Below are 15,699 nucleotides of genomic sequence, written 5' to 3' on the forward strand. Positions count from 1 at the left end.
TTTTTACAATAATCAAAAAATCTAAAGAAGTCAAACGTAGGGGCATAGGTATGGTTAATATATAAATAATGTAAAAATAATTTATAGTGTCAATATCCGGAGAGGAAAATGGGGCTTACGTTTGTATGGAGAAGCGACCGTCCCCATTCCTCTTAATTTGACGATAGAAGCCTTGCCTGAACAAGTTGTATTAAATACATGTAATAAATTTCATTGTTCTACCTATAATCAATTCCAATTATTGTTTCATCAAGTTTAACATATCAGAATAGCAAAAAAAAAATTAAAATTAACAACCGACTAAAATTTGATAAGTATAAATGGTTTTAAAGTTATTATCATTCACAACGACGGGACTTAGGGCCTGTTTCACAATGTCCAAGTAAAGTATTGGATAGCTAATCAACAAATAAATTAACTGCTGGATAAAATTTCTTACAAAAAAAAACACTTTATCCAGCAGATAAAGCTTATTGAGATTGTGAAACGCCAACGATGACTTTATTCGTCAGATAAGTGGCAAGTAGCTTATTCAGGACTTTACTTGGACATTGTGAAACAGGCCCTAAATCGCGTAAAATAAGTTTTAAATTTACCTCCCGACGTTTCGAGGACGGCGTTGTCCCCGTGGTCTCGGAGAAGACTGGCTAAAGTTGACGAGACCACGGGGACAACGCCGTCCTCGAAACGTCAGGAGATACATTTAAAACTTATTTTACGCGAAGGGACCCACTGACTATCAGTCCGCCGGACGATATCGGCCTGTCAGTTAGAACAAAAATTTGACAGTTCCGAACAACTGACAGGCCGATATCGTCCGGCGGACTGATAGTCAGTGGGCCCCTTTAGGGTCGGTTGCACCAAACTGTTTGTCATCGTTAAAGAGTTCGCAAAATTTTATTGTATGGAAAGTTTCATAGTAAACCGCCGCGGCGCGGCGGTTGACGTTGATCAGTCTGTCAAGTGCGGATGGTACAACTGGCACTAAGTCTCGTCGTTGTGAAAAATAATGAGTAAACATCGTGAAAGTTTAAATCAGTGATTTTTAAGTCAATAAAAAAGTACCCAACAGGAGAGTGTCACGCGTCATACACAATATAGTTGATTCCGTTTTTTTACACTTGCATAGAGAATATATCAAATATTGCCATGAACTGAATTCGAATATATTATAGTACTGTCTCCTTTCGATAATAAAAATTAAACATTTATTTTAATATTAATCGGAAGGGAGGGAAACATGGTTTTGAGGGTTTCGTACCCAAAGGGTAAAAACGGGACCCTATTACTAAGACTCCGCTGTCCGTCTGTCTGTCACCAGGATGTATCTCATGAGCTAGACAGTTGAAATTTTCACAGATGATGTATTTCTGTTGCCGCTATAACAACAAATACTAAAAAGTACGGAACCCTCGGTGCGCGAGTCCGACTCGCACTTGCACACATTACACACATCCAATCTACATCGTACCTATATCTTTAAACGAGCACGCAGAAAACACACAGAACACACACAGAAGCTACAAATATTATTAATATAGAAGACAGGAGCTAGAAATATTTAAGAAAATTGGTCTCTCATCCTCACGGACAGAAGCTAGAAATATTTAATAAAATTGGTCTCCCGGCCTCACGGACAGAAGCTAGAAATATTTAATAAAATATATATAAGAATTGCTATTTATATATTTCGGGGATCTCGGAAACGGCTCTAACGATTTCGATGAAATTTGCTACAGGAGGGTTTTCGGGGGCGAAAAATCGATCTTGCTAGGTCTTATCTCTGGGAAAACGCGCATTTTTACGAGTTTTTCATTAACTTGCAATGTACTTATGTATGTATGTATGTACAGCGAGGTTTAGACTAGCAAGAACTTGCATGCAATTTTTATTACACTGCGGTATCTGATCAAACTTTTGAATGCACTTTACCTTAGTCGTCGGCAATGTAACGTAAATAGCATGCAAGTTCTTGCTAATCTAATCTTCGCTTCGGGTCAAATCTTGCAAGTGAAATTTGACCCACTTCCTGCCTTCCATTGTAGCTGAAAATTTGCATACATATGTAAGTCGGGTGACAATGCAATATTATGATACCATCGGGCTGATCTGATGATGGAGACAGGAGGTGGCCATAGGAACTCTGTGATAAAACAACGAAACCTAATGTTTGGGGTTTTGGGGTTTTTAGAATGAGTTGCCTGTGGAAAAAAAAGTACAGTCAGCGATAAAAGCTTGTACCAAAAATTGAAATTTTTGCCTGATATTTTTAATAATTATTTATCAGTCTACTTTTAGGCCATGTAATATTATGATAACTATTTCTAAGATCATTACTAGAATACTTATACGGATAATTATTAACGTTACGAAACTTGCTGTTTTTCCGTTTTTTTTTTTTTTTTTTAACTAAGAATGTGGCGGCATGGGCTCAAGCTACCACGTCCTTAGGGACAGTGTATACTGTCCGAAAACCAGCAAAGTTTGGTAACATCCAATTTACCTATACTAAGTTATTATTTACAAAACACGCATTTTAAACAAGTTACTTATACAAGTTTTATAATTTATTTAGCATAGCATCTTCGTATAAAAATATATTATTTACATTTCTGTATTATTTTATTAGTGTATCTACAATATACCATATATATATCTAAAGTCGCCATCAGATATAACGGAGCGGCCAAGGTGCGCAAAAATATCTGAATAAAGGCGTGTACAGATATTTATGAACACCCCGGCCGCTCCGATATATCTGATGGTGACTGTAAATACAAGCAAAGATTGTATAAGATGTGTAAAGTCTCAGAAAGAATCGTGCTCCCAAGTTTGGGTGCATTCATTAATTACGTCACACGAATTTCGAGGTTTTTTGACCCCTCCCCCCCTCCTTGTCACACTTGGTCACATTTAGCAAACCCCACCCCACCCCCCTGGTGTGACGTCACATTTTTTCAATAAAATCGGCAAATCGAATTAAGTATTATTAATATTTTATCAAAATATTTTTGACAAAAGTAATATTAGTAGTTTTATAACCCAAAACAGATTAGGAAAGAAAATTAAACGTTTAAAAAGGATTATTGTTCCAAAAACTTGTTATTTAACTGTACAGCGAATAAAATAATTAAGTTAATGTGACGTCACAAAGTTTGTGACTCCCCCCTCCCCTTGTCACAACATGTCACATTTTCTTGACCCCCTCCCCCCTAAACGTGTTGTGATGTAATTAATGGATGACCCCTTTGCCGCTGAACTAGATGGCACTTTTGATAACGTAGGCGTACAATGTCGTCTAATTCAGCTGTCAAATTCAAAGCACGAATTTTGCTTAGATTTTACGAGTAAACCTCTTTTACTATTAATCACTATTTTCCTTACCCAAATGGACGGCAGATGACAATTTAATTAATGTATTTATAGTACAAGCTTTTATTTAGCTTCACCTGTTCCGTTATCTGTGTATTTGTAATGAGGGCTAACGCGTATGAATTCGCCGCTAGGGGCGCTAGTGTAGATGTTGGTCTTTTCCATAGTTCTAAATGTCAGATGTCACTTCAATGACTGACAGCTGTTCTTTACCAAAAGTTCTGTTCCAAAAGGACCACCATCAACAGAAGCGCCAACTGGTGAGCAAAAAAACGATAGCCCTCATTAAATCTTCCCGCACCGTGGAGGTGTGTGTGTGTGTGTGTGTGTGTGTGTGTGTGTGTGTGTGTGTGTGTGTGTGTGTGTGTGTGTGTGTGTGTGCGCGCGCGCGCGTGCGTGTGTGTGTGTGTGTGTGCGTGCGTGTGTGTGTGTGTGTGCGTGCGTGTGTGTGTGTGTGTGCGCGCGTGCGTGTGTGTGTGTGTGTGTGTGTGTGTGTGTGTGTGTGTGTGTGTGTTGCGATTTCATTAAAATTTCACCACTGATAACGGGGTCTGCATGTCAATATCCCAAACGTAACACGTTTGAATATCAGCACGGCTACCACGAACTGGCATTTGACATTTAGGTTAGCGACTGCGTGAACTCGATCGCATTCCCTCTCTATCACACTAATACATCAGTGCGAGCGAGACGTACTGCGATCGAGTTTACGCAGTCGCTAACGTAAACGTCAAGTGTCAACTCGTGGTACGTCTACTGAATACCGCCGCGCAGGATGACAATTTTAATGTACCTAAGGCCTAAAGTATATAATACCGAGTTGTTGCAATATTGGTCATAAATAAACGAAAATAGGTACAGAATAGGGGGTATTACTGCAATGTTGTGGCACCAGAGTGCAGCACTAGCTTTTTTAGTAAACCATAGAGTAACATACATACTGTGCCTTTAACAGTTTTTTGACAAGTTTTCAAAGATAATAAAATATGACATTGATGCATCAAGGCGGTTTGTTTACAGAGGACCTACCAGGAAACGCGAATCCGAAATTTTGCTATCTGCCTCTTTATCGCTCGAATATGCAAGTGACAGAGATGTTAGATAACGAAATTTCGATTTTCTTGTTTCGCGATCGACCCACAGATTGTGGTAGTGGCGCCCCCTACGCAAAGTTTCGCGTAATATTCCCTATTGAAGGCTAGTTATGCTATGGAAACCAATCACACTCGTAAGTAGAGTTATTGAAGAGATTATTGTTTTGATGTCAAAGTGTACGTTCGAATTAGCCTCTCGGCCTCACAGACAGAAGCTAGAAATATTTAAGAAAATTGGTCTCTCATCCTCACGGACAGAAGCTAGAAAGATTAAATAAAATTGGTCTCTCGGCCTCACGAACAGAAGCTAGAAATATTTAATAAAATTGGTCTCTCGGCCTCGCGGACAGAAACTAGGGAATATTTAATAAAATTGGTCTCTCGGCCTCACGGACAGAAGCTAGAAATCAATAAATTATATAAAACAAAGTCCCCCGCCACGTCTGTCTGTCTGTATGTTCGCAGAAACTCAAAAACCGGCCAAGTGCGAGTCGGACTCGCGCACCGAGGGTTTTTTTTTAATACTACGTCGGTGGCAAACAAGCATACGGCCCGCCTGATGTTAAGCAGTCTCCGTAGCCTATGTACGCCTGCAACTCCAAAGGAGTTACATGCGCGTTGCCGACCCTAACACTCCTCTCCCTCGTTGAGCTCTGGCAACCTTACTCACCGGCAGGAACACAACACTATGAGTAGGGTCTAGTGTTATTTGGCTGCGGTTTTCTGTAAGGTGGAGGTACTTCCCCAGTTGGGCTCTGCTCTAGATCTGGAATGACATCCGCTGTCCTGTGCCCTACCACACAAAGCGAAAGGTCATTCACAGTGCCCATACCTCTCTTTTGGACGTAGTTACTAGGGTTCCGTACTTTTTAGTATTTGTTGTTATAGCGGCAACAGAAATACATCATCTGTGAAAATTTCAACTGTCTAGCTGTCACGGTTCATGAGATACAGCCTGCTGACAGACAGACGGACAGCAGAGTCTTAGTAATAGGGTCCCGTTTTTACCCTTTGGGTACGGAACCCTAAAAACCACTGAAATAATTTTTAGGCGGTTTTCACCAATCAATTTGAGTGCAAGGTTCTTGAAGGTTTAGGTGTAAAATAATTTGTAAACTATTTGTGTAAATTAGTTGAACTACTCGTGCGAAGCCGTGGCGGGTCGCTAGTATTTAATAATTGGAATTATATCCTGTTTTATTTTCTCTTTATTAAGTGTAAATAAACATTTGTATTGTATTGTATTTCTACACTGCTCCCTGGGGCCCATTTCTGGAACGATATTAGTCTAATATTATTAGTGTGTTGTCATGACAACCCATACGATTTGACGGTTCGTGGACTTTATTAGTCTAATACCGTTCGTGAAATGGGCCCCTGGTCACACAGTCTGCTATTTCAATATAAAAAAGCGAAACCTGTTGGGTACGTTTTAAAAAAAATTGTATATGGATCTACGTATAGGAATATATATTTTACTTTTTCCTAATCAATACACGATACCAAAATATGCCGTTAAACGGATCCCCACTATTTTTGTTACAGCCTGTATAGGCACATTCCAAAATAACGCATAAATATTACATCCTCAGGTAACAGATATCACATTAATAAAATACAATTTCTAAGAATTGCTTTGGCTACAAGTGACAGATAATAAAATAAATAGAAAAATATCGTTAATATATTCATTGATAATACCGGAAGTCTCTTTCAGAGCACCTACCGGTGATAATTATTTTTTTTCTCACTATTATTGTCTTATCACTTAACATTATGCATTTATGCATAATGTATGTATATAAACTCTAAAACTGATGCCTTGGTATTATTCCAACAATTCTGGACTGAATGAAAAGTGTTAACACGCAACAAATTTCATAGCCACTTATAAGGAATCGAGTCATATAAAAGCAAAGTCAGCAATATCCATAGAACAGATTGAAACCCCTTTATTGACATTGAACTATTATTACTAACGTATAGAGCCGGCACAGAGAATCAATATTTTGCGCCATGAGAAGCGGAGCGTGAATCTCGCGATCTAAACGCGTAAGTGCCTTTTTTTTTTTTTACTTAGAACACAAACAGAATTTTACGGCGCTTACGACGTTATGGTCGCGCGGTACACGTTGCTATTGCGACAATTTCATTGTTCAGTATAGCTTCTCTATAGTAATAATAATGTTTATTGCTAGACATCGGCGGCTCGTGGCATTTAGTTAGCATTAGGCCAGAATTACACTCGTAAGTTTTACTTACGTAAGTAGGGACACAGCTATACTACAGAATGAGATATGAATATCGTTATCTCATTCTAGCAAATAGCTTTGTCCCTACTTACGTAAGTAAAACTTACGAGTGTAATCCTGGCCTTAGTGATGAGACATCTCACATATTACCTTAACTGTGACATATTTCAACTTTTGAAAATTACATAATTGACAAGAAACGTTTCTGACAGTAATGTTACCGAATAAATTACACTTAAATTTCATGTAACGTCTCCGGTACTTCTGACGTCAAGTGGATTTCCACAGATAGAATACGTAGAATAACTTGCAACAATTTAGAACAAATATTAATTGTATATCACGAATGTCATATATTAAATTTGGGGTCCGAACGCGTCTACACTGTTTAAGGAATTGGCTAAAAGAATAATAGACGTCACCGGTGATCGTAGAGCCGGCAACTTCCTCGCACAAAGAGTAAGCATTGCGATACAGCGAGGAAATGCTGCCAGCATCTACGGCACCATGCCGCAGGGCAATAGTTTTTAGTTATTTATTTTAAGATTAGTTTTATTTATTTTTAGTTTTAGTTTTATAAGTTAGTTATTTAATTTAGAGGTGAAAATGTATATGCATTTGTATTATAATGATTGAAAACATTTTTTCTAATTGTTTTCCTTTGACTTGTACCTTACTTTTTTTATACTACGTCGGTGGCAAACAAACATACGGCCCGCCTAATGTTAAGCAGTCTCCATAGCCTATGTACGCCTGCAACTCCAGAGGAGTTACATGCGCGTTGCCGACCCTAACACTCCTCTCCCTCGAGCTCTTACTTGAACTTGTAAAAACACGGTTACATCACTAGTCTGTCAGAAACGCCAAATGCTACCTAAATGCCACGAGCCGCCCATGTTTTTTTTATTGCACACCTTAGTAGGATATACAGCTTTAGGAAAACAATTGGATCATTGGCATAGCTAGGCGTGGACGTAGTGGGCCGTCGCCCACGGCCTCGCGCCTCAAGGGGGGCCTCGCGCGAGGCTCCTTTGGACACAGTGAAAGAAAAGGGCCTCGCAGATGCGATTTCGCCCACGGCTAGAATAGTTCACGATAACGCCACTGAATTGGATCCTGCTTTTGCTTCTATATCAATATCATACAATTTAAGGTACCTTATTTTAAACTGTGTACCCCGACCAAGAGTACCTACGCCCTTGTATAAAGCAATCTTATAGACACAACACACATACACGGACAAAGTACAGACTTTTGGTGTTTCTGTATCTTGGTTGCTTTTTAGATGTGAGCGCAAGTGTCTTAGATGTACGCGCAGTTAAAAAAAGGTTTTCAATGTTTAGAGTTTATTACATGTTACATGTAATTTATTTTAAGTTCCCGGCAAGATCGGCCGAATCGCACCTTCCCATACAAACGAAGTTCCGCTCTCATTTTAAAACTACTTGTTGGATTGTAATGAAACTTTGCACATAAAACGACATGAAGTATATCTAGGTCTGAAATTAATTTATATAGCTCCAGTTTATAAAACAAACGAAATAAAGCAATAACAAGTTTTGTATGAAAAACTTAAATTTACTGTATTTTTTAACTATGGTATCTGAAGCTATATAAACTAATTACAGACATAGATATACCTTATCCTATTGTTAGTGCTAAGTATCACAGCAATCTAGTTAGTCGTTTTAAAATGAGAGCGGAACCACGTTTGTATGGAGAACCGAGCTTGCAGGGGACCCTTAAGGAATAATCCCATCCCATCCAAATCACATTAACCTCGTAAGACCCACCATACAAAGTTTTCCATCTTAATTTGAACCATGTTCTATAAATTAATTAGAACGAATCTCGTTCGTTTTAAAAAGCGATGAATCAAAAGAAATGCTACTTTATTTGGTTTATGAAAGGTTCTAATTTGATTGAAACGGATTGTAATGTACATTGGGCTTTAAGAGGTTAAAGTTAAACTTTAACCACTAAAATACAACAGTGTACATATATAGCGATAAGTTTATTTTGACAACATTTAGATATAATTAATTTGAAGTTCCCTAATAAGCTAATAAGTACTCACTCACTTACAAATATAAACATCATATACAAATATAAAACGAGTTTAACTCATTTTTGTGTTAAAAATAAATCTGTCTTAAACCTCAATGAGTACTTATTACCTTATTTGAGGAAGCACGAGAAACACTGAAACACATTTACTTACACACCTACTTAATATCACACTCATTCAGCCCAATCACCTATGCATTACGCTCTGCTAAGAAAATATAGCCTAATATTACTTTCTTTATTTGAAGCTCTTTAGATACATATACTAGCTATCCCTAAAAGAGTGAATCAAATCGAATATATGTATATATTAAAATATAAGTGTAATAATTATACTACTTGAGCGACAGGTAACTTAAGAGGGGGCTAACGCATAATAAAATTGTAGTAATATATATTAAATTTTTACACATTTATATCAAGGGCAAATGGAGACTAGACTATTTGCAAGGGCAGAATCCAACCGAAATTTTAAAATCATAGTTGGCCTGATAAGAAAAATCACGAAATTATGTCGTTGCCAAGTTGCCATGGACACCATAGCGATGGAATAAAAAAATGCTAGTGTTAGCCAAGGGACCTGACTTGCAAAAGAAGAGTTAAAACGTAAAAAACCCGCGCGACGTCGCTTGTTACAAGCAGGGCGACATATCTTGAGGAATATAACAAATTAAGCCTTAAAAAATCTTAATCCTAACCAGGAAGACTAAAACATAAGTTTGGCTAGGTTAAAGACCGCAGTATACGGGGAGCTTTGATGTTGTATAATGCAAAAACCGTCTTCATATATTCTCAAACCGAACTACGTTTGCACTTTGACTACTTTATAGTAGTGACCTGATCCGATAATTGAGGAATACAGAATGTTGGTCACAGTCACCCCGTATAGCACCGCGCTTAAAGGACGCTGCTGCCCATCCCTTGGTGCTTTTGGACGTAGTTTAAGGACGTACCCGGGTCCATATTTTAGATGATAGGTACTACTACTTACATATTACATGCAAGTTGGGGAAAGTTTCAACAGAGATGAAGAAGCTCGGATATTTCAGGAACATTTTATAGAATATAAAGCAAACTTGTTATAAACGGAAAATCTGAGATAAAATGGGAAAACAGTTTTGATTGATTCACAGTTAGTTTCTTACTTATATTGACCGAGATATGGGCCGTGATTACCTTTTGTATTGTTTTCGAGCCCCGTGAACAAGATGCATGTAACTGCGTCGATTTATCGGGAGCTTGAAAACAATACAAAAGGTAATCACGGTCCATATCCCGGTCAATATAAGTCTAGTAAAATGGGATAATTTTTCCATGTGGATATTTCGTATAGTATGAATTTTCTCAAATGATTTTTACGCCTCCCACCCTAATCTGTTAAACAAAAGCCTTTGTTTATTTATTCAGCGGTTACCAATGCTACCGCTACTGACTGAACGGACACAAACTCGATTAAATTTTTATTAAATCAAATTTATGGAGCAGCTCTGTATTTTGAGGCCACACACTGTCTTCCGATCGTCCCACCCAAACTCGTTATCTCAAAATGAGCTGTTACATTTTGAACCTTACTACTATCACGATAGTAAAGTTGCTTTTAACGACATGGTTGCTTTGGCACGCGCTCGGCACGCGACTAAGGTGCCTCTCCATATAAGAAACAAAGGCTTTTGTTTAACGGGTTAGGGTCTGAGTCCTAAAAATCATTTGAGAAGATTCATAACTTTGAATCTTTACAACGGCACATCAGTACTGCTAACTTATCTCAGCGCTTTTCCTGTCGCATTCTAAAGGACCCCGAGGAGACACATGCCATGACATGACTGCGTTTTTCCAGAAATTTCCTGTCTCGCACAGCTTTGGAATGAACTGTCGCTCGCCGTATTTTCGAGCCGACCTTCAAACCTTCCAGAAAAGAACGTACTCCCAATCTTAAAGGCCGGCAACGCAGGCAAAGCTATGTTACAGGCAGGTTCGCTGCCCTCTGGTGTTATCGCGTCCGAGGACGGAAATTGCTCCTATATCATAAAAAAACCGGCCAAGTGCGAGTCGAACTCGCGCACGAAGGGTTCCGACAAAAAAAACACGTTTGTTGTATGGAAGCCCTACTTAAATATTGATTTTATTCTGTTTTTAGTATTTGTAATAGCGGCATCAGAAATACATCATCTGTGAAAATTTTCAACTGTCACGGTTCATATGATACAGCCTGGTGACAGACGGCAGACAGACAGCGGAGTCTTAGTGATAGGGTCCGTTTTTACCCTTTGGTCACGGAACCCTAAAAAATACTTGCCCTTATCATTTCTATACAGAGGTGAAATTAGTTTCACATCTGCCTCTGGCTTAGGCCTAAGTTACTATTTCACTAAGGCCTTATTGAGACTACTTAGTTATATTTTCTCAGGAAAGGTAAAAGCAATGCTTCGAGCAATGCCTTTGATGGCTATATATCAGAAGTAAGGTGACCCAGTAGTCATACTTCCACGACTTTTTGTTTAGTATTCGATTTGATCCACACTTCCAGAGACACTTTGTACCAACTAAAATCATTTAGTAGGAATTTTAAAATGTCGTTGTTACTAACTTTTTATAGATATTTTACTAATTATATGATGACGCAAGAAAAAGAGTAGGTATCACAATGTGTATATTTGTATTATGCCGAGCCAAAAACCCAAAGTAAACTAATTCGTTTTTTCGTTAGTTACCCAATAGAGACACCATCAGATATATCGGACCGGCCTAGGTGCTCACAAATATCTGAACACGCCTCTATTGTCAAGCGCGTGTGCAGATATTTTGAGCACCTTGGCCGCTCCGATATATCTGGTTGCGACTGTACAAAAGTGTATTTATAAGCTCTTTTTATGACCCCCACAGTGAACCCGATAATAAATATGGAAATTAAGTACCTTAGCAAAGAATAATCCATACAGTCACGTTCTCACGGTCATACTCGTAAGGATTATAATATATTTAACTCTATTATTAAAATTGTTTATGGACACAACTACTGTGTGATGTACAATCGGGGACATTTGCGGACCTTAAGGGCAAAAATCGTTTAAACGTCTTGCAGGCGGTCAGGCGATTACACGAGAGTGATGACCAATAGCATGTCACTTAAAAATGTGGGTGTTGAAAAAAAAAGGTTAGTTCAGATGAAATTTATTGCCATCCATTGTCTTTAGTGATGGCCGGCATTTGCAAACTAAGATAAGGAATCCAAAATGTATCCTAATCGGTTATCTGGGCAGGTGAAGCTTAGCCTAAACAACAACAACTATAAATTGTCCTCACTACCCATTTGCCTCATTACCTGCTTTTACCCTTTTCATTATTAAGATATAGAATCCTAAATGCATCGTAATTGGTGATCTGAGATCTCTATGGGTGGATAGCTCGCTCGTAAGGATCTAGGTAAAAACATTCTGAACTGGTTCACCGCGAATGTCCCCAATAGTAGGTACATAAATGTTTATATATCAACTAACATTGAATTTTAAAATTGTAATGTTTTAAAGATGCAAAGATTCAAACAACACACTACTGTAATCTTCTAACATATATTTTATATTAATTTTAACTCTCGTAAACTCCATTATCCTCAAGCTTATTCTAAAGATATAGTCTGAATAAATATGTAAGAATCAGTGCGTCTCTTTTTCACGAATTTTCGTTCTGATATATCATTGAACTGCACAATCTTCGAATAAGTCATTACCATTCATAACAATAATACTTTCTATATAGAATCCTAAAATAAAACAACAGTACTAAATACATTTTTCCTTAGTTTCTCTACTATTAATTATAAGTGTACAGAGTAAGTAAGAGGCCGTTTTAACAAACTTAAGTTGAAGTTGAAGTAATAAACTTCACTAACTAACTAATAAAATCAAAATAGTTTAATAGTATTTTATGCAACCGTTGTTTAAAAGTCAAAAAGGCGAGTGGCGTGAGTAACAATTTGAGGCGAAGCTGAAAATTGTTAATAAAGACGCCACGAGTATTTTTTGACTCAGTTAAACAACGCTACATACAATACTTTTTCTACTACCAAGCGCTTACTTTGAAATAAAATTGTAAATTTAACAAATATTTTTCATGTCATCTAGTGGATTTCTACCTACGGTATCTTCTACTATTTTAAATAGTAAGATCTGATACACTTCTGTTAGAGGATTAAAAAAAATTAAATTAAAAAAAACATGACATGACATTTAAATAATGTTGGCAACAATATTTCATACAATATTTTTTAAGTGGTCATTACACGAAATATCGAAAAGTGCCAAAAAGATACTGCGTGTATGCACGCGTAATAAAGATTTCGAGTTACGGTGAGTTTTAAAAAGTTGGAAAAGTTCTTGGAAATTTCAGAATAATTTCATAGAAAAATAAGTACTCTTACATTTGAAAACGGAATATTACGCTCACCATAGAAAAATATGGTGATACCCGGAATTTTTTTCAATGTGTAATATTCGCAATTTTGGGAACTCTCCGACGACACATCAGTAATTATTAGAAATTCAATGTCCAGTATAAGGGCCAAGTTCCAGTTGCCAGTTCCACGGGCCAGTTGCATAAAACCGTAAGATTTTAATTTAATCGTCTACTAGTCTTCTCTCAAGCTAATTAATCCACGATGTGTCTCTTTGGCATGAAAAATAAACTTCTATACCTAAAATCTCAATAAATTGGCGTTTTCATATAACGTACAGAAGGCGAATACAATATGCCAGTTACGGAGTTAAAAAAAAAACTGGGAAAATTCTCGGAAATTTCAAGAAAATTTCATAGACAATTACGGAAACGGAAAATTTCGATACACACAAAAATATGAAAATTTTCCGAAATTTTTCAATGTGCAAAATTTCGCAGTTTTGGAAACATTCCGGAGGCACATCAGTAAACCGGGGAATGTTCCGTCCACCAACGATTCTTGGCAGATATGTAGAAGGAATCACATGAGCGTTTCCGTTGACGCTCGCGTTTACGGCAACGGTGCCTCTTGGTAGAAATCCGGTTCATCATCATCCGTTTCTTTCTGCACTCCGTCCAACTGAAACAACAGTTTATTTAAAAAAAAATGAAAGAATTGAAGAAACATTTTTAGGGTTCCGTACCCAAAGGGTCTGTCCGTTTGTCTGTCTGTCACCAGGCTGTATCTCATGAACCGTGATAGCTAGACAGATGAAATTTTCACAGATGATGTATTTCTATTACCGCTGTAACAACAAATACTAAAAAGTACGGAACCCTCGGTGCGCGAGTCCGACTCGCACTTGGCCGGTTTTTTTTTGCATTAGGAACGCCTCTACTGTTTCTGAAAATACCAAGACACCGATTAAAATATTTTAAATTGTTGGCTTTAAAACATCAGCAAGCGATCGAGGACTTGACGGTGGATCCAATATTGGACAATCCCTAATACCGGTATTGATATTGACCATTTAAAATTATTTATTTTTCTGTTTATATATGTTTTTTTTTCACGCAAAATAGGCGCAATATATGGCGTCGAGTTGCGGAAACCAAGCCCGCGAAAACCTATAACCTATATGTTTTTTTTGCCCGTGAAGAGGCACACCAAAAAAGAGATGGCGGGATGATTTCAAAGCTTTTTGCAGCGACTGGCGGGAGCATGCACCAAGCCGTGATTAGTGGCGGAAGAAAGAGGAGGCCTTTGCCCAGCAGTGGGAAACAAGATAGGCTATTTAAAAAAAAATGTGTGTTGGAATTTGCATTTCATACACACATATTGTTTTAATAATAAGTAGAGAATTTTTTAAAGAGAAGAGAAAAAAAATGATATTAGGTCGAAATACTTTATTCACAACTATCGCAGTTTCGTAAAACGGAACTTAAAATGTCAAATACCGGAATTCGGATTGACGCTATTGGTACTCTTCTATTCCAGTATATTGCATTATTGTAACAATCGGTCCGCTATTCCAATATTGTAGTATTCCGGAGTATATTCATGCTCTACCTACTTGACTGAACGCGGAGCTGAAGCGGTGTGAACAAGCAGGCCAGCGACATACGCAATGGCACCATCGTCACCAGGAAGAACGGCAGAGCCAGCGAGAACCACGAGGACTGGTGAACTTACCGCGCGGAGCTGAAGCGGTGTGAACAAGCAGGCCAGCGACATACGCAATGGCACCATCATCACCAGGAAGAACGGCATCGCCAACGAGAACCACGAGGACTGGTGAACTTACCGCGCGGAGCTGAAGCGGTGTGAACAAGCAGGCCAGCGACATACGCAATGGCACCATCATCACCAGGAAGAACGGCATCGCCAACGAGAACCACGAGGACTGGTGAACTTACCGCGCGGAGCTGAAGCGGTGTGAACAAGTAGGCCAGCGACATACGCAATGGCACCATCATCACCAGGAAGAACGGCATCGCCAACGAGAACCACGAGGACTGGTGAACTTACCGCGCGGAGCTGAAGCGGTGTGAACAAGCAGGCCAGCGACATACGCAATGGCACCATCATCACCAGGAAGAACGGCATCGCCAACGAGAACCACGAGGACTGGTGAACTTACCGCGCGGAGCTGAAGCGGTGTGAACAAGCAGGCCAGCGACATACGCAATGGCACCATCATCACCAGGAAGAACGGCATCGCCAACGAGAACCGCGAGGACTTGACCGTGTACAGCACTATGATGCCGGACAGCTGCACCAGCGTGAACATGTGCATCTTCCACGTTGGTACCTAAAACGCAACATGCATTAGAGATCGTCGTTATCTTCACCCCATACGGGCGCTTATTTGTACCGTTGACGGCCGTTTAATAATTATCATAAACATACATCGGGGTTATCGGTGCGGAAATGTTTGACATTAGCCAAAGAGTAGGTATTGACTTAAAAACAGACCGTACTC

General features: G+C 38.7%; 1 protein-coding gene across 1 annotated transcript in view; it reads right to left on the reverse strand.

The window, feature by feature from the left end:
• Nucleotides 1-10,148: 10,148 nt before the first annotated feature.
• LOC134754578 (anion exchange protein 3) overlaps nucleotides 10,149-15,699 on the reverse strand; it is a 146,933-nt gene continuing 141,382 nt past the window's right edge. Inside the window, exons 19-20 of the mRNA XM_063690895.1 lie at nucleotides 15,358-15,528; nucleotides 10,149-13,856 (exon numbers count right to left, since the gene is read on the reverse strand). Of these exons, the coding sequence (XP_063546965.1) occupies nucleotides 13,788-13,856; nucleotides 15,358-15,528 (240 nt within the window). The 3' untranslated portion in view covers nucleotides 10,149-13,787. The remainder of the gene's footprint in view (nucleotides 13,857-15,357; nucleotides 15,529-15,699) is intronic.

The sequence above is a fragment of the Cydia strobilella genome, chromosome Z (genome assembly GCF_947568885.1).
Source record: "Cydia strobilella chromosome Z, ilCydStro3.1, whole genome shotgun sequence".
NCBI classification, from domain to species: Eukaryota; Metazoa; Arthropoda; class Insecta; order Lepidoptera; family Tortricidae; genus Cydia; species Cydia strobilella.